Genomic DNA, 21,171 nt, shown 5'->3' with positions numbered 1-21,171 from the left:
GCTTACGTATTTACTTTCCAAGTTGCTTCGTTGAGTATCTTCTTCACCCAATAGCTTGTTGTTCGCCCCATCTTTGAAGTTCTGTTCAAGAAGATTTTTGATTTTTCCAATTCAGCATCTGAGGTGTTCGTCTGGGCATCATAGTTTTTTGTTTAATAAGTCAGTAGTCGTAATTTTGACAATACTTTCGCAGTTTGAACTCATGTAAGGCTCATTAGTTATCTCGCGAGAACTAGTGTGAACGTTGCTAATTTGACTATCATTCAATTTTCGGCCACTCGTGGCTCAAAGAGTCTTGTGTACGAATTGAGTTCAAGTCCACGCCACCTCATCTATTCTTTGATACACGGGCAATATTTATGTCATAGCTTTGCCCAATCCCCTTCTATAAGCCATTAAAGGATATAACGTGGCTTTTGAATTCTTTTAGGTCTTTATGACAAAGGAAAGGACATACTACCTGAGTTCGTTGGCTGTCACCCATTATAAGACCTCACGGAACCTTCTGCAGAGACAACAGGAGACAATGCTGCGTAAGAAAATTAATATATTTTCAGGCGGCAGTTATACCAGGATGGTGTTTATCCTAGAGGCCTCAATGTGTCCAACCAGGCAATATATTCAGAAGTGCCTACAAGTACGAACAACGGCACCTACCCCTTCAATTACTTAGTCAATAAGTTTGGAATTTTCACAAAAAGGGATGATAAGCAGCAGCCGAAACAAAGAGCTAGGCTGCCAAATTTCTACGTGATTTCACATCAGAAATTAAAGGAACTGTAGGTTTTGAAAAGATACAGAAGGACTGCCTTCGAATAGCGAATGATTTTTGCTGTGGTAAGCTCCCCTACCGCACACGCATACACGCACTAAAGGTGGGGAGGAGGTGCATTTTTACCGTTAAAGGTGGCTGGAAACAGTTTTCCTATGCTCTGACCACCGGCTAATTTGGTAAAATTCGCTCCAAGGCGAGGCCTTTTCTTAAAAAAAAATCCTGAGGTTGTGAGGATTTTCCGAGATCGTCCCAAAGAGCTGTTTGATAAGATTTGCCCATAACATTAGCACAATAATAGCGCCCACTAATTCAATCTATAATCCTTAAGTCAACACATGGGTGAAATTGGTTTCACTGCGAAGAGGGAAAAGTCTGAGGTTTTTGAACGCTTTAAAAGTAGCTGGTAGGACTAAAAAAATTGTTTCCGGCCACCTTGAGTGTCCTGAGACTTTTCAAGTCGCAGTGACGTTCCACAGTAAAGTCTCCTACGCGGTCGTTCTTTTCAATGTCACGCAACAGTCCCCCTTAAAGATTACTCTTAGCATTGGTCTTCGGTTTTAACAGTATTCAAGGCTAAGATTTAAACGTTTTAAAGTGTACTATCGGTTTAAAACTGAGACAACAACTTTAATTTTTGGTTTTGGTCAAACGTTTATTTTTTGATTTCCATTCTACTATTCAGCTTTACATTTACCATAACGCTTTAGCAAATTTAACTTCGCTTAACATCGTTTAATTCATTCAAAGAGCCTTATTATCAATCTAAAGAGAAAAAAATGCATATGCCGTCAAGGCAACTATCGAGTAAGTTTGACTTCTTTAGTGAACCCCTTGGACAGCTGCTTAAACACAATGGCACGCCCTGTAGTTGCACCGCTTGATTTTGGTCTGACCATCACGTGATTTGTTTTATCGGTGTCTGGGACAACCTCTCCGTTTACTCTCACATCTCCAGTTGCTATATTCACCGCATTGATCACTCTCACCTGAGATAAATCATTATTGGAGGTTAAAATCTAGAGCCGTTCGTTTGGAGAGCTTTTCCAATGAGTTTTTGAACCAAAACCAAAGCAATTACAACGGACAATCGGAAGAAAGAAAAATGTCCAGGAGTGCCAATCAGAACTCAAAGTAAAAAACAAGCAAACCGCTAAAAGCGCGGGAACACGCGGCGACCGAATCGTTTTGCATCTAATTAGTTAAGAGAGTGGTGCGAGTTTTCTGGACCAATCACAAATCAAATTAAAGGAAACCCAATGCAATTCCAGGTTACTTTCAACACTCAATTGAAAATTGCTCTAAGAGACGAGTGTAATTATGAACTGTGTTGCTATTATTTTATTGAACTGTGAAGGTCCCGAAACTCACTCCTGCTTCTAAATCACTCAGATCAAAAGGAAAATCAATCTCGACTTGGTCGCACTTAGGTTCGTTTGTTTCAGTTTCTTTTGATTTTTCACAGGTTTCGAGTGACAAGCACATTCTTTCAAATCGGTCGTTATAATAACTGTAATGATGTTTTTAGGGAAATGAACTGAAAAACGCTTTCTTCATACAAAACAAGATTACCTCATTCGTTTGAGCCACACTATCATAATCAAATGTGTAAATTCTTGATTTTTTCTGCGTAACATGTTGGGTTAAGATATTCATTAATGAGCACATGAAAACGTTTTCAAAGACCACTAATTGCACGAGCCCTAGGGGCTCGTGCAATTTTGTTAGTATTTGACGAAATTTATTCCTCCCTATTTAGTCCAAATTGCACTTGAAATCATGTGACTATCTATAGAAATCATTTAACAATTGTGTCATTTGTAAATAATCAAACTACTAACAGCCAATCAGACTGCAAGAATCAACAGTATTCTCAAAAAAGAAGTAAAAAAAGAAGGAATATCAGTTTTCAGATTACCTCTATTTCAACTGGTGTGCTAACAGAATAAAACCTTTCTTGCCCATTGACCTGACTGCCCCAATCCAAAGTCCTGGAGATGTTGAAATTTAGATTTGGATAAGAGACTGCAATGTACAAGTTTTGGGTATCCACTTCTTCCACCATCACAATGCAAGGATCCTGTGAGATAAAATATCAGAAGAACCGCAGATCAATCGATATTTATTTACACAAAAACCAAATCACGTCCAGAAATGACCAAAAAGAAATTTTACTTTACATAAACTTAAAACAAATATATTTAATAACTATGCACCTAAATGGAGGTGGCTATATACTGGTAACCGCCGAGACTGAAGCAAAATGGGACAAAATATGATTTAAACCAATTTATTCCAGAAACGATTAAAATGTTTTCTGCCGCAAATCCAGTGCGAGTTCCTCTGAAGAATAGCGAAGGATATTTCGAGCTTGAGTAGCCAATCAGAGCGCGCCTTCAATGCTATCCACAGTTTTAGATTATACTACATACATACTACTCAAGTTTCGATAACGTGGCACTCTGCCATGTATATGAAGTAAATATGCCTTTTTTCCATCAAAAAGGTTACGATCGATGCATATATATTTACATCAGAGGAACATAGAAACAAAGCCTTTAGAAATTTGGACAGCAGCTCTTAGGCTTTTTGTCCCTATCTAATTAAACTTTCTTCCTTCTTTTGTGACGGTGAATTATACTGGAAGGATGAAACAGTGTTGAAACGGAGAATTATGTGCCTTTTGGTAAAAAAAAAAAACGCTTCTAGACACAATTTTTTCCATGCTATAAAGCTTCAAAAGGGATTTGGAAACCCTATAGTAAAAGAACCTTTATGAAAATCCGGAAACAAATGATAAATATTAATAATAGTAATAATAATAATAACTTACGAATAAAAATTATTAATAATAAATCAAATATATAAGAAATGAACAATAATAATTAATACTTGTATAAACATATTCCGCTGCGACTAACAACGCCTTTTAAAATAAAAATTCAAAACTTCTAAAAACAGTTCTGCAAACAATTAGTTTATAAAAGTTACAGTATATAGAGATTTAAGATCAGGACTAAATAACTAGCTCTAAGAAAAAACATCCAAAAATGCCTCTCTAAAAAGAAAAGTTGAAACTTAGCATTATATTTCTACGCATAATTTTTTCCAAGGTATAGAGCTTCAACAGGAATTTGAAAATCCCAGGGTAAAAATTCCTTACTGAACAGCAGGAAACCAATGATAAATAATAATAATAATAAATAATAAGAAAAAATAATAGTTCTATACACATAGTAAACTGCGACTTACAATGCCTTTGAAAATTCAAAACTTGTAAAAACAGTTTGACAAACAATGCATAACAATTAATGCATATTAAAATTTAAATCAGGACCAACCAACTAGCCATAAGAAAAAAACATGAACAAAATGCCTTTTTTAAAAGAAACGCTTTACGTCTTTATTTTCTTTTAGCAAAAGGAGACGCTCCATATATTCGCGAATTTCATCCTCTCTGTTAGTCTCGTTAAACCAACTCTGTTTTTACTCCTATCTAAGCTAGACCACACCATGACAAGTTTTACCTTTGTGACGCGCCTTACTGGACCCGAGGTACGGACAGATTTGTCAAAAAAAACGTATCCATACTGTGTCTCACCCTGCCTCGGGCAATTATTGATCTTCACCACGTGAGCCCTATTGTCTCTCTGAAGTACTTGATACCAGTAACTGCCACTAGCTTGATTTTCGGCCAAAGTCTTTCAAATTATGAACAGAAAAATGTTAGTGCGAGATCAAAAAGAAAAAAAACTCGTAATATTGCTGAAGGCTATTTGAGCCCTGTTAAAATAAAAAGGCTAGGAATGTGGCTTTCCATGCGAGACTGGATCATTTGGTACAAAAAACATTGTACATAAGAATGCCTAACGTGTGTGCTTATCTATCCCACAATTTCCTATTTCGACAGATTTTCGGTAAAAATCCATTGGCTTAGAAGCGAAGAAGGAATGCTTCTTGAAAAGCGACCACTGAGATACAACTGTTTCGTTTCCAGTCTACTTGTCAACAAATACTTGCTGATAAAAGCAACTTAACTTCCAGATCCTGTACGAAATTCACAATACTGACTGCCATACATTTTATGGTAATGAATTAGGTGTCATGGCAAAATAGCAGTCTACAGTATAGCTGATGACCTTGTGTATTCTTATCACCTGTTTGCAGAATATCTATTGAAATCGCAAGAAGTTACACATGCAACACTTCTGAGAGCTAATTGTTTAAATGCGCATGCTTGAAGGAATCGTTTAATGAACTCTAAAATTCCTACCCGGACTTCTTCTGAGGGTCTGTTAACCAATATGGTGTATTCATAACCCTTGTCCGTTGGGTTCACTCCATGGTTGAGCCATGCGGTCGCGTACCGAGCCGATGTAGCCTTTGAACCTCTTTGGTTTCTGGAATTTTGCAAGCCAATTTTCACATTAAGTCCCTGGTTATGCGCGTCGGGAATGTAGTAAGTGTTTCCTTAAATTTTTAAAAATGAGAGAATAATGAAACTTCTATTATTTTTAGTAAAATAATAGTGTCCTAAACACAAGCATAATAAGCAAAAGGAGAGGTCACGTTAGAACTCACAGCAAGATTTAGATATATGTAATTCGAATCCTAAACTCATATTCATTACAGAAAAGCAAAATGGCAGTTATGATGTCACCGTCACCGACAGTAGACACTGAACGATCACAACCCAAAAGAGCTACTTGAGTCTTGCAGCCTATAGTATCACGACAAAACTGACCAATCAGTCTACAAGAACCAGACTTAAAACACAAACCAAGTTTTCACATTTCTCATTTAAGGGACCAATCATTATTTATCATTTTTTGACAATCATTGGAGAGGGAGCCTTGGGCGTTAAGAATATTACAGAGCCTTAAGGCAGGACCGGGTAGATTTCAAATCGAAGCAACCAATTTGGTTTATAATTCTTCGGCGTGATGTTTTGGCCGTAAGGCATTTCATTTAAAGCAATTTTTAGTTAAGTATCAAAAGGAAACCGTAACTACGTTGGCTCTGCTTCAGCGGGCTTTGTGATTGGTCTAGAAGACTCGCACCACGCTTCCCACCAATTAGATGCAAAACTGAACAATCATAACTAGTTCGCTCGCGTTTCCCCGCGCTTTGTATGTTTCGTTTTTTTTCTCTGAGTTCTGGTTGGCTCTTCGTGATTTTTTTTTTCAATTTTTCTTAGTGGTTGTTGTGGTAACTTTGGCTTGGTATTAAGATACACAATCAAAACGCAGTCTGTTGAACAAGCCTTTTGGATTAGAGATGACCAACGTTAGCGTTGATAATTTTTTTCCTGGCCTCTACATGGACCACGCCAGAATGTCTCAAGTCATGAAAACGAAAAAAAGAAGTCGGCCACAGTCGGGTCACTGTGTAATCTTGCTTAATAAAAATTTTTTATGTATTTAGTGAACGTTTGAGGTTGTCCTTCAGTAGCATGTTGATTAAATGGACGATTCGATTGGTTTTATATCGGAAAGTGTAAGCCCGAACTTAATTCCCGGGAAGAATGTACTGGACTCAGAGACCATTTATTTTTACCTGGGCCGCTTACATCTTTCGTTCTTCTGCTCATCAGCGATTTTCGGTGGAACTGTTTATAACCATCACCACATTTGAACAACTCATTTTCCCTATTACATATTCTAATTATTCTTTCACTCACATTGTTTTAATATCATGCATAGTGGCCTCTAGATCGGGGAAAGTTTGGAAAAAATAAAGAAATACAGTAGCTCAATGCCTAAATCGAATCGTACATATCATGTATTTACCATTGACATCCATAAGTGTAGCTGCATGGTTTCCTGTGCCAAAGAAGGACGGCGCCTTTGTCAAGTCGGTGTTGAGTGAGTGACTTGTTTCGTTTATCAGAATTGATGATGGGTTGCTTGCGTTGAGAAGCTTCGTCTGGAACAACGTGGTCTGCAACCAATTTCAAACGTGCATTGCTCAGTTTTCTCATGAGAAAGATTGAGAAAATATTGTCGCGTAAAGAAAGGACATAGCATGAATGATGCGACTGAAAGGTTCACCATTTCAGAACACAGACCCTATTTCTACCTATCCAGGGGCCCGTTTCTCGAAGGTTCCAATAACTAAATGCGCCCAAAGCCCTATTTCAATATCAAAATTTAAAGAATACAGAAGTAGGTTCTGACATCCTAACGAGTCTATTTTGTTCCTTTATCTGATAGTATTATTGCATAATTTTCAAAAGTTTTGAGACCCCCATCTTGAATGACAACAGAACAGCTTTAATGGCCCGTTAAGTGACTGGGACCTTCGAGAAACAGGCCTCTAGTTTCTGAGGCATGAAGTGACTAGGAAAAAATTTGGCGTCCATTCAACAATAACTAGCTGTTTACAGGGCCTTGCATTAACTAGTAAAGGCGATATAACGAAATCAAGGAGAGACAAGTATAATTTAAGAGACCACAGTATACTTACGTTAACAAAGGTTAATGGCACAAAACACGGTTTAAATTGAGGCTAAGAAATGGATCTCGCTTCCGGATAACATACAGTAACCAGCAACTTTTTAAGCATACAAAAACGAGAAGTATTCAGTTTTCTATATATACACATATATATTTTTGTTTTCAAAAAAAGTATTTTCAGTTGAAAATACAAAATTACCTTGTTACAATCTCCCACCGACGCAGCACCACAGTTTCTTTAGAAACTTAACCCCTTCATTCACTTTAAATAAAATTGTCGATCTATCCATCTATCTATCTATCTATCTATCTATCTATCTATCTATCGATCGATCGATCGATCTATCTATCTATCTATCTATCTATCTACCTATCTACCTCTCTATCTGTCTATCTATCTATTCCAGTGCATTTTAGGTAATCCCTAAAATCCATTTACAGTTTACAGGTACGCATTTATACCCTTGTTTAAAGACAGGCAATAAAAAATTTAAGTATCTGGTTAAAAGACTCAACAAAATGACCTTCCCAGGACTCAAACCCAGACTTCTCGAACAGAGGTCCACCGTGCAAACCCCTTCGTCACCATACTTCCTCTACGTTGATTGTATTAGATAAATTGCAAGTTACCACAAGTAATAGTTCTTACTGTATCTGTCCCCGCCTTTCGATGATTTTAAGTTTTTGGTTGCAGAAATAATTATAACAAATTTGAAGGAGAGCAGTCTCTAACAGGCTTGATGCTTAATTGAAAGGGAAACAATTAAATGTACCTGAGTTATATTGGGCGAGCTCATGGTTGTTGTGATTCCAGATCCAAGACAAATCACGGCAAAATCTGCGAAAAACACGCTCTTCTTAAATCCAAATGTGATGTCAAGTTGAAAGGAACCAGCTGGAAACTTATAGCTTGGCTGTGAGAAATCCATTCCAAAGCCCCCTGTGGCATAATCACCGCCACCAATCAAAGTCAATCCGCCCGCAAGTTCCCTGGGTTGAAAATATCTGTGGAGCCACTTCAAATGTCAGATGATATAATTGGTTCATTTGTCCTACGTGGGACAAAATACTCTTCTTTGATTGTTTATGTACCATATGAGCCTACAATACCACTAATGATAAACATATATTTTTTGGAGGACGTCAGAATTTAAAACTAAAGCAAAAACACTTAACATGTTTCATTTCCGGCCCACTGGATACTTTGAGAGGGGTGGGGGAGGGGGGATATTTCCAGTGGACAATAAAAAGCACACAATTTTATATCGACCTAAGCCTTATGATAATATTAGAGAATTGGTTCACGCTTTAACTATGCGTATATCGAGTTACGGTTGCACTTGGGAAGTTTTGAGAGGACTGAAGAAGCAAGGAGCTAGAGTTGCTAGCGGTGCTCTCCAAATTTCCCACCTGCATTCATAATTCGATACGCGCACTCTGAGTATGGACCAATTCTTTAATATTACCCATAAGGTTTCTGGAAACCTAAGTTCAGTGATTGTGGACCTTGCTATTTGGCACTCGGGCCACGTTTGTATCTTTTTCTATTAAAACGCACTTCTTTCCTTGGGGGGGGGGGGAGAGGGAGTAGGGGAGGAATCCACAACTCCTTGTCATTTTTAGCTCCTTAGTTATTCCAGGATGTAGTTACCCTCTTACTATCATACCAGTAATAAATTATCATTTTCTATTCGATACATTGTTAAAACTTGATATAGAGTACATGACATTTGTTGTTGTTGTTGTTAAAAAGAGCCTTAAACGAAACTTCTACTAATAGAATAGTTCCCCAAAAGTTACGAATTTAGAAATCCGGTAGCAGGGAGATTTTTCAGTCAACGGGATCGAAGAGGGCAATCACGAACGGGGAATATGAGCCTATCTTGCCCGCTAGGCTAACCAATCAGAACACGCGATTCCATTTGACTGCCCGCTCGAGAAGCCAGCCAAACGATAAAAACGGATTTGAGCGAACGGGATTTAATTACTTACCTACGCTGCTGGCTAACCATCTGTTCAAGATCCATTTTTATTGTTGTTGTGCCCGGATGTCGTGTCCAGTCCCAACCATTATCGATATCTAGAGTTTTAAGTGACGCCTCGCTGTTTGCAACGAGAAGTGCCCCATGACTCTGATAAAGACCATAAACATTTTGATTGCTCGAAGCCTCGTAGTCCCAGACATACTTGTTGAAGCCTTTCATTGTTACCGCCCAATTTTCTCTTCGTGCAATCACTAGCGAAGCATAATTTTTCGTCCAGAATCCCTGGGGCGAACTTTCGGCCGCTACACTCATCGAAGCAGCTTTAGAGCTTATTTCCTCCATGATGTTGATCGAACCAATAGTGTTTAGGTAGTAGATACTTGTAAATATCGTCCCATCTTCCAAGTAATCGCTAACATCCTCATTGCCTGCATCATTAAGTCGTAAAAACATTTTGATCTTATCACTGTCGAGAGCAGCAATTTCACCCAGACTTCCATCAGCGTTCAAACTGGGAGCAGTTGCACCGGCGTAAGCATAGGCAGGAAAATTCTTGGCCAAAATTGCACGGTAAAATCCTGGAAATCGACCACATACACTGTTTGGAGTTGAGTATTTAACGGCAACAATCCTCATTGTCTCTAGACCTTTCTTAATATGCTTGCTTGTGTCCTCACCTTTGAACCAAAACCACGAAAACACAACTCAAACTCTAATTGCAAAATACAATTACTCCCTTTCTAAAATCAACGTATACCCCAAATATTAAGTATACAACAGAGCTAGTTTATTACTGCCTCAGACAATTTTACACGGCCGAAAGATGAGAGTGCTCAGGAATCCTACGAGAAGATGCCTCTCTCCACATGTTGCCTCACATTTCCCTTGCGAAACAATGTGATCACAGAGGCGTCTCCTCTTGCAGGCTAGAACATAAGACAGAAGGAGCCTCTAAAAAGAATTATTGAGTAAATGGACGAAGAAGAAACCTAAATAAAAGAGAGCTTTATAGTAGTTCCAACCATGATCTTTGTGTAGTCGTTTCGCTACCTTGGAAACCACACTTCAGAGAAGTCATCTGCTGGCACACTTCCTTCGTAGCCTTTTCCCCTCTATAATGTTGTTCACAGCCATAGCGCTAAGTATGTGGCTAACATATTTGTAAACGACAATGCTACTGACAGGAGTCCTTTCCAGGACTATCCACAATCGGACAATCAGACTTCTCGAGCATATCTCATACCAACGGTTTCTTAATCCATTTGGATCAATGTTAGTATCAAAGAAACTGCACACCTACTCCTCCCCTAACCCAATAACGGTCAACTAAAACAAATTAGGGGTAATGTTTGGTTTGCAGAGGGGTAGGTACGCAGTGGCTCTTTTTTTTTCGTCCCACTTTACTTTCCCCTGTAACTAGCTCATTCTTACTCAATTTAAATGGTGTTCCACTGAGTAGAAACTCGATGAGTGCGCCACAATGGATAGCATGCGGAGTGTAAGCAGAGGCATAATAGCTGTTGTGATGGAATCCAAGGTAATCAGGCTTTAAAACTCCTGCGAAACCTTCATTAGGAGACAGTGCGTTGGCGTACCATAAGACAAGTTCTTCCATGTCACGAATTTTATCAAGCTTTTTGGCATCTGTTGTAGTTGGCATCATTAGAACGGTAAACAACCTACAAAAGAAAGAGTCAGCGCACATAAGGCTGAGGATTGAACGTCTTTATTTTTTTAACAGTTGACTTCACGATAAATGAGTTTGCTCGTGCAAGGTATTCATAAATTTCTATCGAGTGGGAACGCAATGGTCTAAAGGGAAATGATTTGACAATAATAACAAAAACAATAAACATAAGAAGGGAAAAAGAAGGCAAAAAAGGGAATAGTTGAGAAGGGAGAGATTAAAATGTTTTTTTTAAATACAAGTTTCGTAACGGTAGAAGATTAAAGAATGTCTCAGGATGAAGTTAATTCAAAATAATTGCAGATTACGAACTTAAAAAACATAGACTGAATTTTTTAAGATGTTAAGGCGTAGCCCACGAGAAACATAGCCTTAAGTATCTCTGAAACGTGATGCTGAGTTTAACACTAGAGCGCATTTCGACTGGATGTCATAAAACCGACACCAAAGTCATCACAGTGGCCAATCAGGACACAAGGAGCAGCAAGGACTCGAACTAAAAGCGAAGCTAACTTCTTGAAGCGCGGAAAGGCGCAATTGACCAGCTCCCTACAAGCCCTTGCGTTCGTCTTGCATCTGTTTGGTTGAGTGGTAGCAAGAGTTTTCTCGACCAATCACAGAGTGTCGTGAAGCAGAAAAAAAAGAAATCCCGGATTACCTTCGAAGATTAACAAAGACACAACACAATGACCCCGTCAGAATTCGAACCTCACTATTTGAAGTAAGAGCACAAACTACTAGGCCACTGTTGGCTCTGACGAAGGGCAAACGCTCGAAACGTCAGCTCTTAGAAACTCTTTACAGAGGTCAATTGACATTGCCAACTCAGTTGATGAAACCAAATTAATTTGGAATACCCCATCCACGCAGCGACACAGTTTTCTTTGGAAACTTACCCAATTTTCACACAGTTTTGTATTAGTAAACAAAGGTAACGCATACTTAGTAAAAACATATGTCACATAAGGAACTGACATGAAAAACATCTTGCCTGAATACTGCAATGGTTCTCATACGATCAGCAGTTGTACCAGCATATTCAAACGGGTCTTGATAAACTTCTCCAAACTCGTTGTACCACTTCATAGTAGCCACATAATCATCGATTTTACCAGCGGCGGTGATTTCCTTCCTCAGTAGAAAGACTGCATTCATAAAACCTGCACCGGAATTGTTCATCTCATGATCCAAAGTACCAATACCGCTACCATCGTTCCAACCTGACAAATGCAAGAGCTGAGTTATATCCCATTCTCACCAAAGCTTTAAACATGTTTTAAAGCTATTTTGGTAAACACGGTATAAAATTTGTAGATGGAAATAAGAGAGATGATACGTTTTGAGCTCGGTAAGGAAACATAGAAAGATGTTTTTCGCCTTGTGACGAGCGTGGGACAAAGAAAAAATCCCGAGTCCCCACGAGGAATCGAACCTCACACCTTCGAATTCTGCGCTCCGATGCTCTACCACTGAGCCACAGAGACTCCACGGAGAGCGAGGTCTACTACGAAATTCATATGACACGCGTCGGAGGACGGAATTCGAAGGTACGAGGTTCGGTTCCCCATGGGGACTCAGAGTTTTTTCTTTGTCCCACGCTCGTGACAAGACGAAAAACTTCTTTCTCTATTTCTTTAACGAGCTCAAAACTTACCAGTTCTTAATTTCATGAGCTCCAGGAATGGAATTGTATGAATTATCGCATCAATGTCAGTATCTGAGCAACTGGGCACCTACTCCTCCCCTAACCTATATTAACCCTGACTTACTATGAGTTCATCGTTGAATCAGGGGAGGGGTTTTGCCCCCACGACTCGAGTTCCATACTTTACCCTATTGTTCATAGGCTCACCTTGATCCTCAATATATTCCAAAAGGAGAAGTAATCGTTCCTTTCGCTTCGTATTCAGAGTGCCTATGGCCACCTTCACTTCCGCCAACGTGTAAGATGTTTGAGTGGTACCCAGGGCGGTGGTGAATATAGCTTGAATGTTCTGATTACCTCCTGCTATTTTCTATGGTTGAAAAAAAGAAAGAAAATTCAGTAAAACCATCCTGCATTCTCTGAAAAGTACTTATAATAAATGTTCCCTCCGTCATCTTGGCGGCAGGTAAAATTCATAGAAAAGAATGGGGCCTATTTTGCATAAAGTTTGCTAAAGGCAACTTCACATTTTTAGAGCTAAGATAAACAGCAAAAAAAGAAAATGTTATAATTTAAAAAGGAAAAAAAGTGAAAAATTCACTTTCGCGAGCAGATGACTCAGAAGAAAAGGTCTACAAGAACGTCACGGTCACTGGTCTTGCCTTTTACGAAACAATTTTGGCCGCGGGGGTGGGGGAGGGGGTAATTCGAACGAACCAATCTCCAAAAGCCAGGGAGGTTGCCTAGGGGGATTGCCTGGGGGGGTTGCCTTGGGAGGGGGGTTGTTAAAGCCTCAAATTGATCGAAGCATGCAAACCCAAAATACAATTGAGATTTTTCTTAGCATTCAAAAATTCTTCCAGCCTCTCGTGGTTGGACACGGCTGGGAGAACACTGAGAAAGAACTCTAGTTTGCTTTTTTAACTTGTATCTAGAAAACTTTGACAACCATGTTTACAAACCCTCATCTGAACACACCTATCAACGTTAAGGGTGAACCTTAACCCATTTTACCCCCAAGAGTAACTAACATCGAACTTCTCCTTAAAGTATTTCTGCTGAATAAAATATCAAGATCATGAGAATAAATAATATGATTAGCTACTAAAATAAGCCCTTCATGAATGTAGAATTCTCTTGCCAGTATCGTGGAAAATGGACAGAGAACACTATAGAGAATTAATCCATACTGATACTGGACTATAAAGGGTTAAAGAGCCAATCAACCATACCTTTATGGCCTCATTTTTCTGGTCCATGGTTCCATTCAAGTTGGACAGTTGATCGGCCGCCAATGCATTGACGTCAACATCACGTGATCTCACATGATAATCCAGTGCCAATGGAAGAAGCACTTTCTCCACCACCTCCCCAAATTTTTTACCACCAGTAACTTTAGACTTGTCAGCATAAAGAGGCACCCCTGGAGAGTAACAATGCAAATACAATTTTGGAGGTTTCATTTTTGGATAGAGCAACAAAAAAAAGCTGTTCTCAATCATTTTTCTGACACATCAAATTATCAACAACCAACTTACTGAAATCATTAGGCAACTTACCAACACCATTAGGCAACTCATTGTTGTCATTATTAAACTTGCCAACACTTTTAGTCAACTCCCCAACCCCCAAGTTCGCCCCCTGGTGAACTCACCAACAACTTAGTTCAATACCAGTATGTCAGTGAGTTGACCAAAGACAACCCTATGTTATGCTTAGATATGAGTGCAACTGTTAAGTTGCAAAGGAAATCATGGCCATAGAGCACCATTTCCGTCAGTTAAATATCATATTAAGTAAGGGGGATATAAGGAGAACACCTGAGTGTTCAAACAGTGGATAACATTATCCAACAAATATATTGCTATCCAACTGATAAGCATTTACAAACTCCATTGCTTTATCCACAGGACAGAGATCTATCCAGTGGATACCAATATCCACTTCAAATGACTAAGGCCCAAAAATTTTAAAAAATTATGACTGAAGGCGCATCAACTAAGGCTCGAAAATTTTTAAAAAATCATGATTGAAGGGATGTCATTTCCAATTTTTTAAACAGTTAGTTAGCTTTTGACCCCTTTACTCCCAACATCTCAAAAGTGATTCTCATTAGTGGGTACTATACAGTTCTTATGATGTGATTAAGAGAATTTGGTGTTGGACCAGGTAATAATCCCTCTTAATAATATTTGCCCTTATTCCCATCACTTTACTGCTTGATGCTGCATTGAAATTGTGAGAAGAAATTCTGCATTGGTCACCTATGGGAGTTAAAGGGTTAAAACTTCATCAAAGTGGTTAAATTATTATTTTCAGTCCTTAAACCTGCCACCAAACAAAAAGTTAGAATTTTGCAAAAAAGTCATAGGTTAGTTATTAACATGGTGTTTACCTGTAATAACACCTTCTGAGCTTTTCACAATATTTAGTTGTTCATACTGAGTGTAAGCACTATCCACTTGCATCTGTAAAGACATCCATCTCCTCTGAGCATTTGTTGGAAACTGGAGTGAGCTCTGAGACTGATTAACAAACCAATTCTCTAGTCGCTTTTCAATCAGGGTCAGATTGTCCAGTTTTTCTTGACTGGGTGTGGTAACAGAAATGGTTGGTGGTGATACCTAAAAGAAATATGCATAGAGTATTTTACATGGCTGTACATGGATGTGAATTTTTTCTTTGAGTGAGAGATATCTGATCATCAATAGAAGATAAATTGTATCCAAAAGCAGACAATAATGTAATATTTTGTTTATCAGTAAATATCAGCATCATAACTATTTAAATCACTGACAGCTTTAAAACACTGTATTTTTGACAGCACCTAATGCAGAGATCACCAAAACTTGCCCCAGCCATCATTAACTGATTCAGTTAAAAAATCTTCCAGCTCCCCAAGCTTTACTCCAAGACCAAAGGACAAAGTGATTTACAGTTACTGCATGAATGAACCCTTTTAGTTTGCATAAATGAATTTTTTGGAACAATATTGATATCAAATACATCACATCTTTCAAGACAAAACTGACTGAGCATTTAAACAGATCTATACCTTTTTATTATTATGAGAGGAACGGGAGGGAGGGATGGCACTGTAGTGAGAGGGTTCGCCTCTTACCACTGTGGCCCAGGTTCAATTCAAGGACCTGGTGTCAAATGTGTCTTATGTTTTTTGTTGGTCCTCATAGTTGCTCCGTGGGTTTTTCTCCTATTCCTCTGCTTTTCCTCCATCCACAAAAACCAACATTCTAAATTCCAATTCGATCTGGAAACAGTGGACAAGAAGAGCCACCTCATAGAATGTGCACTGCTAAATCCCATTTCATTTTTATTTAATCAGATATATTTTAAGACAAACATGTTTAAACATACCTGACTCCAGCGATAGGTTTGCTGCCAGAAGTTGTTGTTGGAGTAAAGGTTTGGATCTATTGGTGGTACCACTTTGTCACGGCTTTGCCTCCTGACTTCACTTGCAAAACGCAAGAGATCAAAATACAATGGATGTATGGTAGCTTGAGTTGTAGGAGCAGTTATTTTCATAACATTAATATCTTTGTTTTTAGTCACAATAGCTTCTTGATAGGATACCCACACAGCACGCCACCCCTTCAAATGGAAAGAATAAAGTGATTATTGTACAGCTGGTTTCAATTTCAACATAAGCCTTATAACTCCCAGAAGTGATTAACATTTTACTTCTCCCTATAATATCCATACATTATCTGGTAAACAGGTAGTGATTATACTCAAACTCATCAGGTACAAGTTATTACCTTGATCACACACCAAATTCTCATAAAAAATTTACAAGGAAATGTCTAGCAGCTAGAGGGGAGAATTAACAATCAGATCTTGGGAGTTAAAGGCCTACATGCAGGCTCTCATATTTTGCCTTACAGCCCTTTTTCAGGTACAGCTGTCTATTATATTATCAACAGCAGCTTATGGAAAAAGTTATTGAACTTCTGTTGTGCCGAGGTTTTACCTCAAATTACTTTCAATTGCTGCTTTGCTCCATTGCTTTCTTTGTTTCACTTCCTACTTCTTTTCTACCCCCAAAAGTTTGGATAAGTAGTCATTCTATACACAAGTATTCTGGTGTCATGTTGACAGATGTTTAGATGTGGGCTGTGGTTTGGTTGCCTTAGTAACCTCCTTGATTCTAAGGAGATTGCTGTCTTTCTCTGTCCTTATCTTTGAAATAACCATCCCCCAAAGCTATCAGTAAAGTGTATTACTATAGCATTTTGCCATAATACTTGTTAACACCATCAACATGTAATCCATAGATACCCCTTACTAAACAAGTCTATGGACTGTACACTATGATACCAATCAAGTTTTTTCAGCTCAGATTTATAGCCCGCGAAAGGCTGAAAAAACAAGGTTCTGTAACTTATAGTGCAGTCCAAAAAAATGAGGTCAGTAAGTTATTTATTATATCTCTGAGTTCAAATAGAGGGGAAACATTTCAAGTCAAACAAACTCTTGAATTTAACAGGTCACAGAGAAATACGGCCAACTAGATTAACTAATCAGACCTCACATAAGAGCTAAGTGATACAATAATACATGATCATACTGCAAATATGAAAAAAATTCAATGTTTTACATTATTGCCACAAAACATTTCCAATGCCGTAGTTTTAAATGCCGCATTAATAGAAGATACCTCTGCTACACTTCAAAGCATGCTCATACACATCATCAAGGTGTACAAAGGCAATCTGCTGTACACTTGCAAAATTGAATTTGACCACAGGAATTTAACAGGTGTTTTGCAACGTTACCCCTTACCTTAAAATTCAGCTTAATATTGAACTGTGATACAGTAACAGTGGTGGACGCATTATTTTGGAAAGAGACAGCCAAGCTCTCTCCTGCGCGTGGATTAGTGTTGTAAAGCCACAACTGAATCCCTCCCTTTTTAAGCTCATTTCCTGAAATCTGAAATGTATGTTGCAGTTAGTTTGTGATCTTCGTTATTTTTATATAACACATCACATAGACACTAATACACAAACCTGGCATACATTTGAAGCTTTAAAATAGGTTCTGTTTACTTACTATACACCAACATTTTCAGTTCATCTTTCATTAGGTAACAAATTGCATTTTTATCTCTAATTGATTTGGGGGGTGGGATGGGGGTTGCTAAGATTGACAAAATAAGTTTGTAAAACATGTTAAATTATTTTCCTTGGCTTAATTTTAAATATGTGTTCAAAATAGGTAAATAAATAAATCTGGAAAGTTAAAAGAAGGGCAATAAATGCTTTAAACCCGAAGTGACCAATATCTAATTTCTCCTTTTTGCAACACTCCTGAATCATTCGTTACGATCATGAGAATAAAGGAAATGATCGCAAGCCTAGGAGGCTCCTGATTTCTTATCAAATTCTCCTTGTTACTACCTTGAAAAATGCAAAGAGGATAGTATGGAGAAAATACATACTGATGTTAGGGTGCAAAGGGTTAAAACTTACTGCTGGGGAGAAGGTATGTGTCATTGTATCTCCACTGGCCCAAGTCCACTTCATTGAATGTGATCCATCTTTATACCGTACAGACGATTGCGCAAGTGCCGATGTTGCTGGAACACTGAAGGCATCAATATCAGAGGCGGCCTCAAATGTATACTCTTGATTGGAAGAGATGAGTTAAAATTAGTAAACACAATAATTATTCTTTCGAAGAGCAGAGAGCAGTCCCGAGATTTTTTACCTATCATCGGTCAGGAAGATCAATTGAAATTCTTCAATCGGGGATTTTTTCTTCTTTAAAATACCATGAAAATGTCTTCATGATAAATCTTGTCAGTGTCATTTTCGTTAAATATGACTGGTTTCGGACTTTCGTTGGTTTCGAAGCTGGTTTCGTTGTTATTATTTTGTCTGGCTTTGTAACCAAGTCTCCTAGACATCTCGTGACAATAACATAAGTCGTGGCTCTTTGAAAATTGCGCGGGAAAAGTCAAAAATAGGTAAGCAAATAAATATCGCACCATTCGTGCAAATCGGTTTTTTCAAGTGAAATGTAAACTTTAGTCATTAGTAAATATTTAACTCTCTAAATTGCTTATCAATAGAAATTTACGGAATTTTGTAAACAAGTACGATGGTCTTTTGCTCATGAGCGAGCACGGTGGCCTGTAATTTGTATTGCATAATCTACGGGTACAAATTATCCCCTTTAAATAAAAAGAATTAAATAAAAAGAAATATCAGAAAGAATAAAGGGATATAGCTAAAAGCGTGCACGAAGCCCGCACTCAAGGACACAAACTATGACTTTGAAAGCACAACTCGAGGAACGTTTTGCGTCGATGTCGTTTGAGATTGCGTGATTTTCCCGTTAATCATAACCATCGCAATTTCCTCAAATGTGATTGGTGCATCAGCTGCTTTATATTTGACTAATCACCCTGAACAACAAAGTTCTCGAACAGAGTTTGATATATGCTCTTAGTTCTTAAAAAATGTTTAAAAGACGTTTTTACCCCCTTAATCTTTTACCAAGCTCTCCATAACACATTAATGCCTATTTACGACATGGGAAATTTGACCACTTTAATTAAATAGAGAGGATTGAAAGCGAAACCGAGAGGAAATCAATGATTTAGGGAACTTCAAGACTTACTTGAATAATAATTTACGACAAGCGAAGTGGCTCGATCTAAGTTAAAATACACATATGGATGAACTAAGTCGATTGACTTTTAAACTGTTACCTGCAGCTCCCTCGATGGGTTTTAAGAGAGAAAGGACAAAGATCGCAGAGAGGGCAAGACGTGACATTCTCCTGTATGAAAATAGCAAATATAAACATAGAATAAAACAAATAGATATATATACATATATCGTAATTTTTTTTAAAATTAAATTGGACCATTTAACGTTGCAATGATGATGATGCGTTTAAGTTTCGCTAGAAAAACTGAACAAAGGATTGGGTTAAAAAATTGACATAAGGAAACAAAATACTTAAGCCCGCTACATATCTCAGCCTTCCATAGAGATGACCAAATCTTACCAGTCTTATAAATATAAAAACACGCTTAAACAAGAATGAGGCAAATGTTTTTTTCTGGGTCACAATTTCAGTTCTCAGACACGAAGCTTGAGTTTTCTTCGAACTTGATATAATAACCATGAATATAACTAGCATAGCACTTCACCTAATGTACTATTTTGTATACAGTTGTAATTTGAACACTTTCCTTACCTGAAATAAACCTACCTTTTGTTCCTGACAGTCCCTCTGTGATGTTTGATCCTCAGTGAAAACTTAATTTTCATAAAACACTCATGCTTTACACCCTTATTTATAGCAAAATTATTTCACGCTCATAATTCGACCCCCTAGCTGGTCGGATGAATATCGACACAATAGCTTTTTGCTTTTCGAGAAAAAAAGCATTTAAATTTGATGAGACAGCCCATGCTCTAACAATCAAAGCGAGAAGAAACGTTGACTAATTTATGATATGAATGCCAGGTACCACAGCTCACTGCTCCAGATGAAGCCTTTTCCCGCTTGACTATGTTTTAATCCCTCAGGAGTTTCATATGAACATTTTTTTAATAAGCATCTGCCGATGGTACAGTTGGTGGCTGTGCCCCAAGGCGAGACCCGAACACTTCTGCCTGAGCAAGTTAAACCCAGACGGCGGTGAGAGGTCTTAAAAAATCCCTGATCTCTGATCCCTTCCTCCACGCACAATTTTCAGCCAATCAGATTGTTCCCCTTTGTTACCGAAGGAATCCATGTACGTTTAATTATCTCATGTTATAGGAATATCTCAAGTTTGGGCCCAAGATGTTAGAGTCTACTCTTTATTCACACTTCATAATTATTTCTGGAATCTACCGGAGATTCCATCTTTCATACATCGTACTATGACCTTTTTCTACTCTGAAAAGAGAGCTTTGTCTTGGTTCCGGCTGTCTTTAGCAAGAAGTTAAATGTTTTAAATCTTAGTTGAAGGGAGTGCATTTAGTTTTAATGGGATCATTTAAATTTCATGAGGTCACTCTGAGGATCTGCTCTCAAGCAAGAAGTCGTCAGTAATTTATAGCAAAAATGTTTGTGACTACGCTTTCGGTAACCAATAGTTCCAAATAATTTAGTGTTAACAATTTAGTTGAAAACGTAAATCGGTCACCGTAAAGACTAAAAAGGCTGACGTTTCGAGCGTTAGCCCTTCGTCAGGCTAACGCTCAAAACGTCAACTTTTTTACTATTTACGGTGGCCAATTTACGTTTTAACTCAGTCGTTAACACTTAATTACCTGCTATACTCTCCCACCGACGCAGCACCACAGTTTCTTTAGAAACTTACCCCCTTTATTCAATTGTTCCAAAACCCTGTTCAGACAGCTAGAATTGACTAACGTTGATCTAACGTCTAAATTTCTAAATAAACATCTGCCCTGAAGTAAAAAGACTTTCTTGAAACTTTTGCTAACATCTGAATTCGAACTTCTGTTGCAAACTCAATTCTTAAATTCTATACTTCTTGAAGTGTTTGAAATGAATAACTGCGCTCTACTATTTTCCTCGTTTAGACATAGTATGCCTTAGGTCACATATACTCCATTTACACCAGCAAAACATGTTCT

At 38.1% G+C, this 21,171-nt stretch overlaps 1 protein-coding gene across 4 annotated transcripts; it reads right to left on the bottom strand.

Annotated features, from left to right (window-relative positions):
- Nucleotides 1-112: 112 nt before the first annotated feature.
- On the bottom strand, nucleotides 113-20,776 carry LOC113677091 (uncharacterized). Of its 4 annotated transcripts, XM_089187504.1 has the most exons (18): nucleotides 19,790-20,776; nucleotides 19,281-19,351; nucleotides 18,037-18,191; nucleotides 17,348-17,497; nucleotides 15,920-16,156; nucleotides 14,940-15,168; nucleotides 13,777-13,967; nucleotides 12,752-12,914; nucleotides 11,891-12,119; nucleotides 10,644-10,891; nucleotides 9,220-9,889; nucleotides 8,001-8,232; nucleotides 6,562-6,712; nucleotides 5,046-5,242; nucleotides 4,300-4,473; nucleotides 2,691-2,852; nucleotides 461-529; nucleotides 113-131 (listed from the first exon to the last, which is right to left on the bottom strand). In XM_089187504.1, the coding sequence occupies exons 1-17, from the start codon at nucleotides 19,846-19,848 to the stop codon at nucleotides 494-496; spliced, it is 3,354 nt and encodes a 1,117-aa protein (XP_089043630.1). In that variant the 5' UTR covers nucleotides 19,849-20,776; the 3' UTR covers nucleotides 113-131; nucleotides 461-493. The 4 variants fall into 4 exon arrangements, with proteins under 4 accessions (XP_089043630.1, XP_089043631.1, XP_089043628.1 ...); XM_089187505.1 differs by lacking the exons at nucleotides 19,281-19,351; nucleotides 19,790-20,776 and adding an exon at nucleotides 18,275-18,483 and having other exon boundaries at nucleotides 114-131; XM_089187502.1 differs by lacking the exons at nucleotides 113-131; nucleotides 461-529 and adding an exon at nucleotides 1,407-1,761 and having other exon boundaries at nucleotides 19,790-20,774.
- Nucleotides 20,777-21,171: the final 395 nt, after the last annotated feature.

Source organism: Pocillopora damicornis, chromosome 11, assembly GCF_964200805.1.
Source record: "Pocillopora damicornis chromosome 11, jaPocDami1.2, whole genome shotgun sequence".
NCBI classification, from domain to species: Eukaryota; Metazoa; Cnidaria; class Anthozoa; order Scleractinia; family Pocilloporidae; genus Pocillopora; species Pocillopora damicornis.
This window is presented reverse-complemented; position numbering and strand designations above follow the sequence as displayed.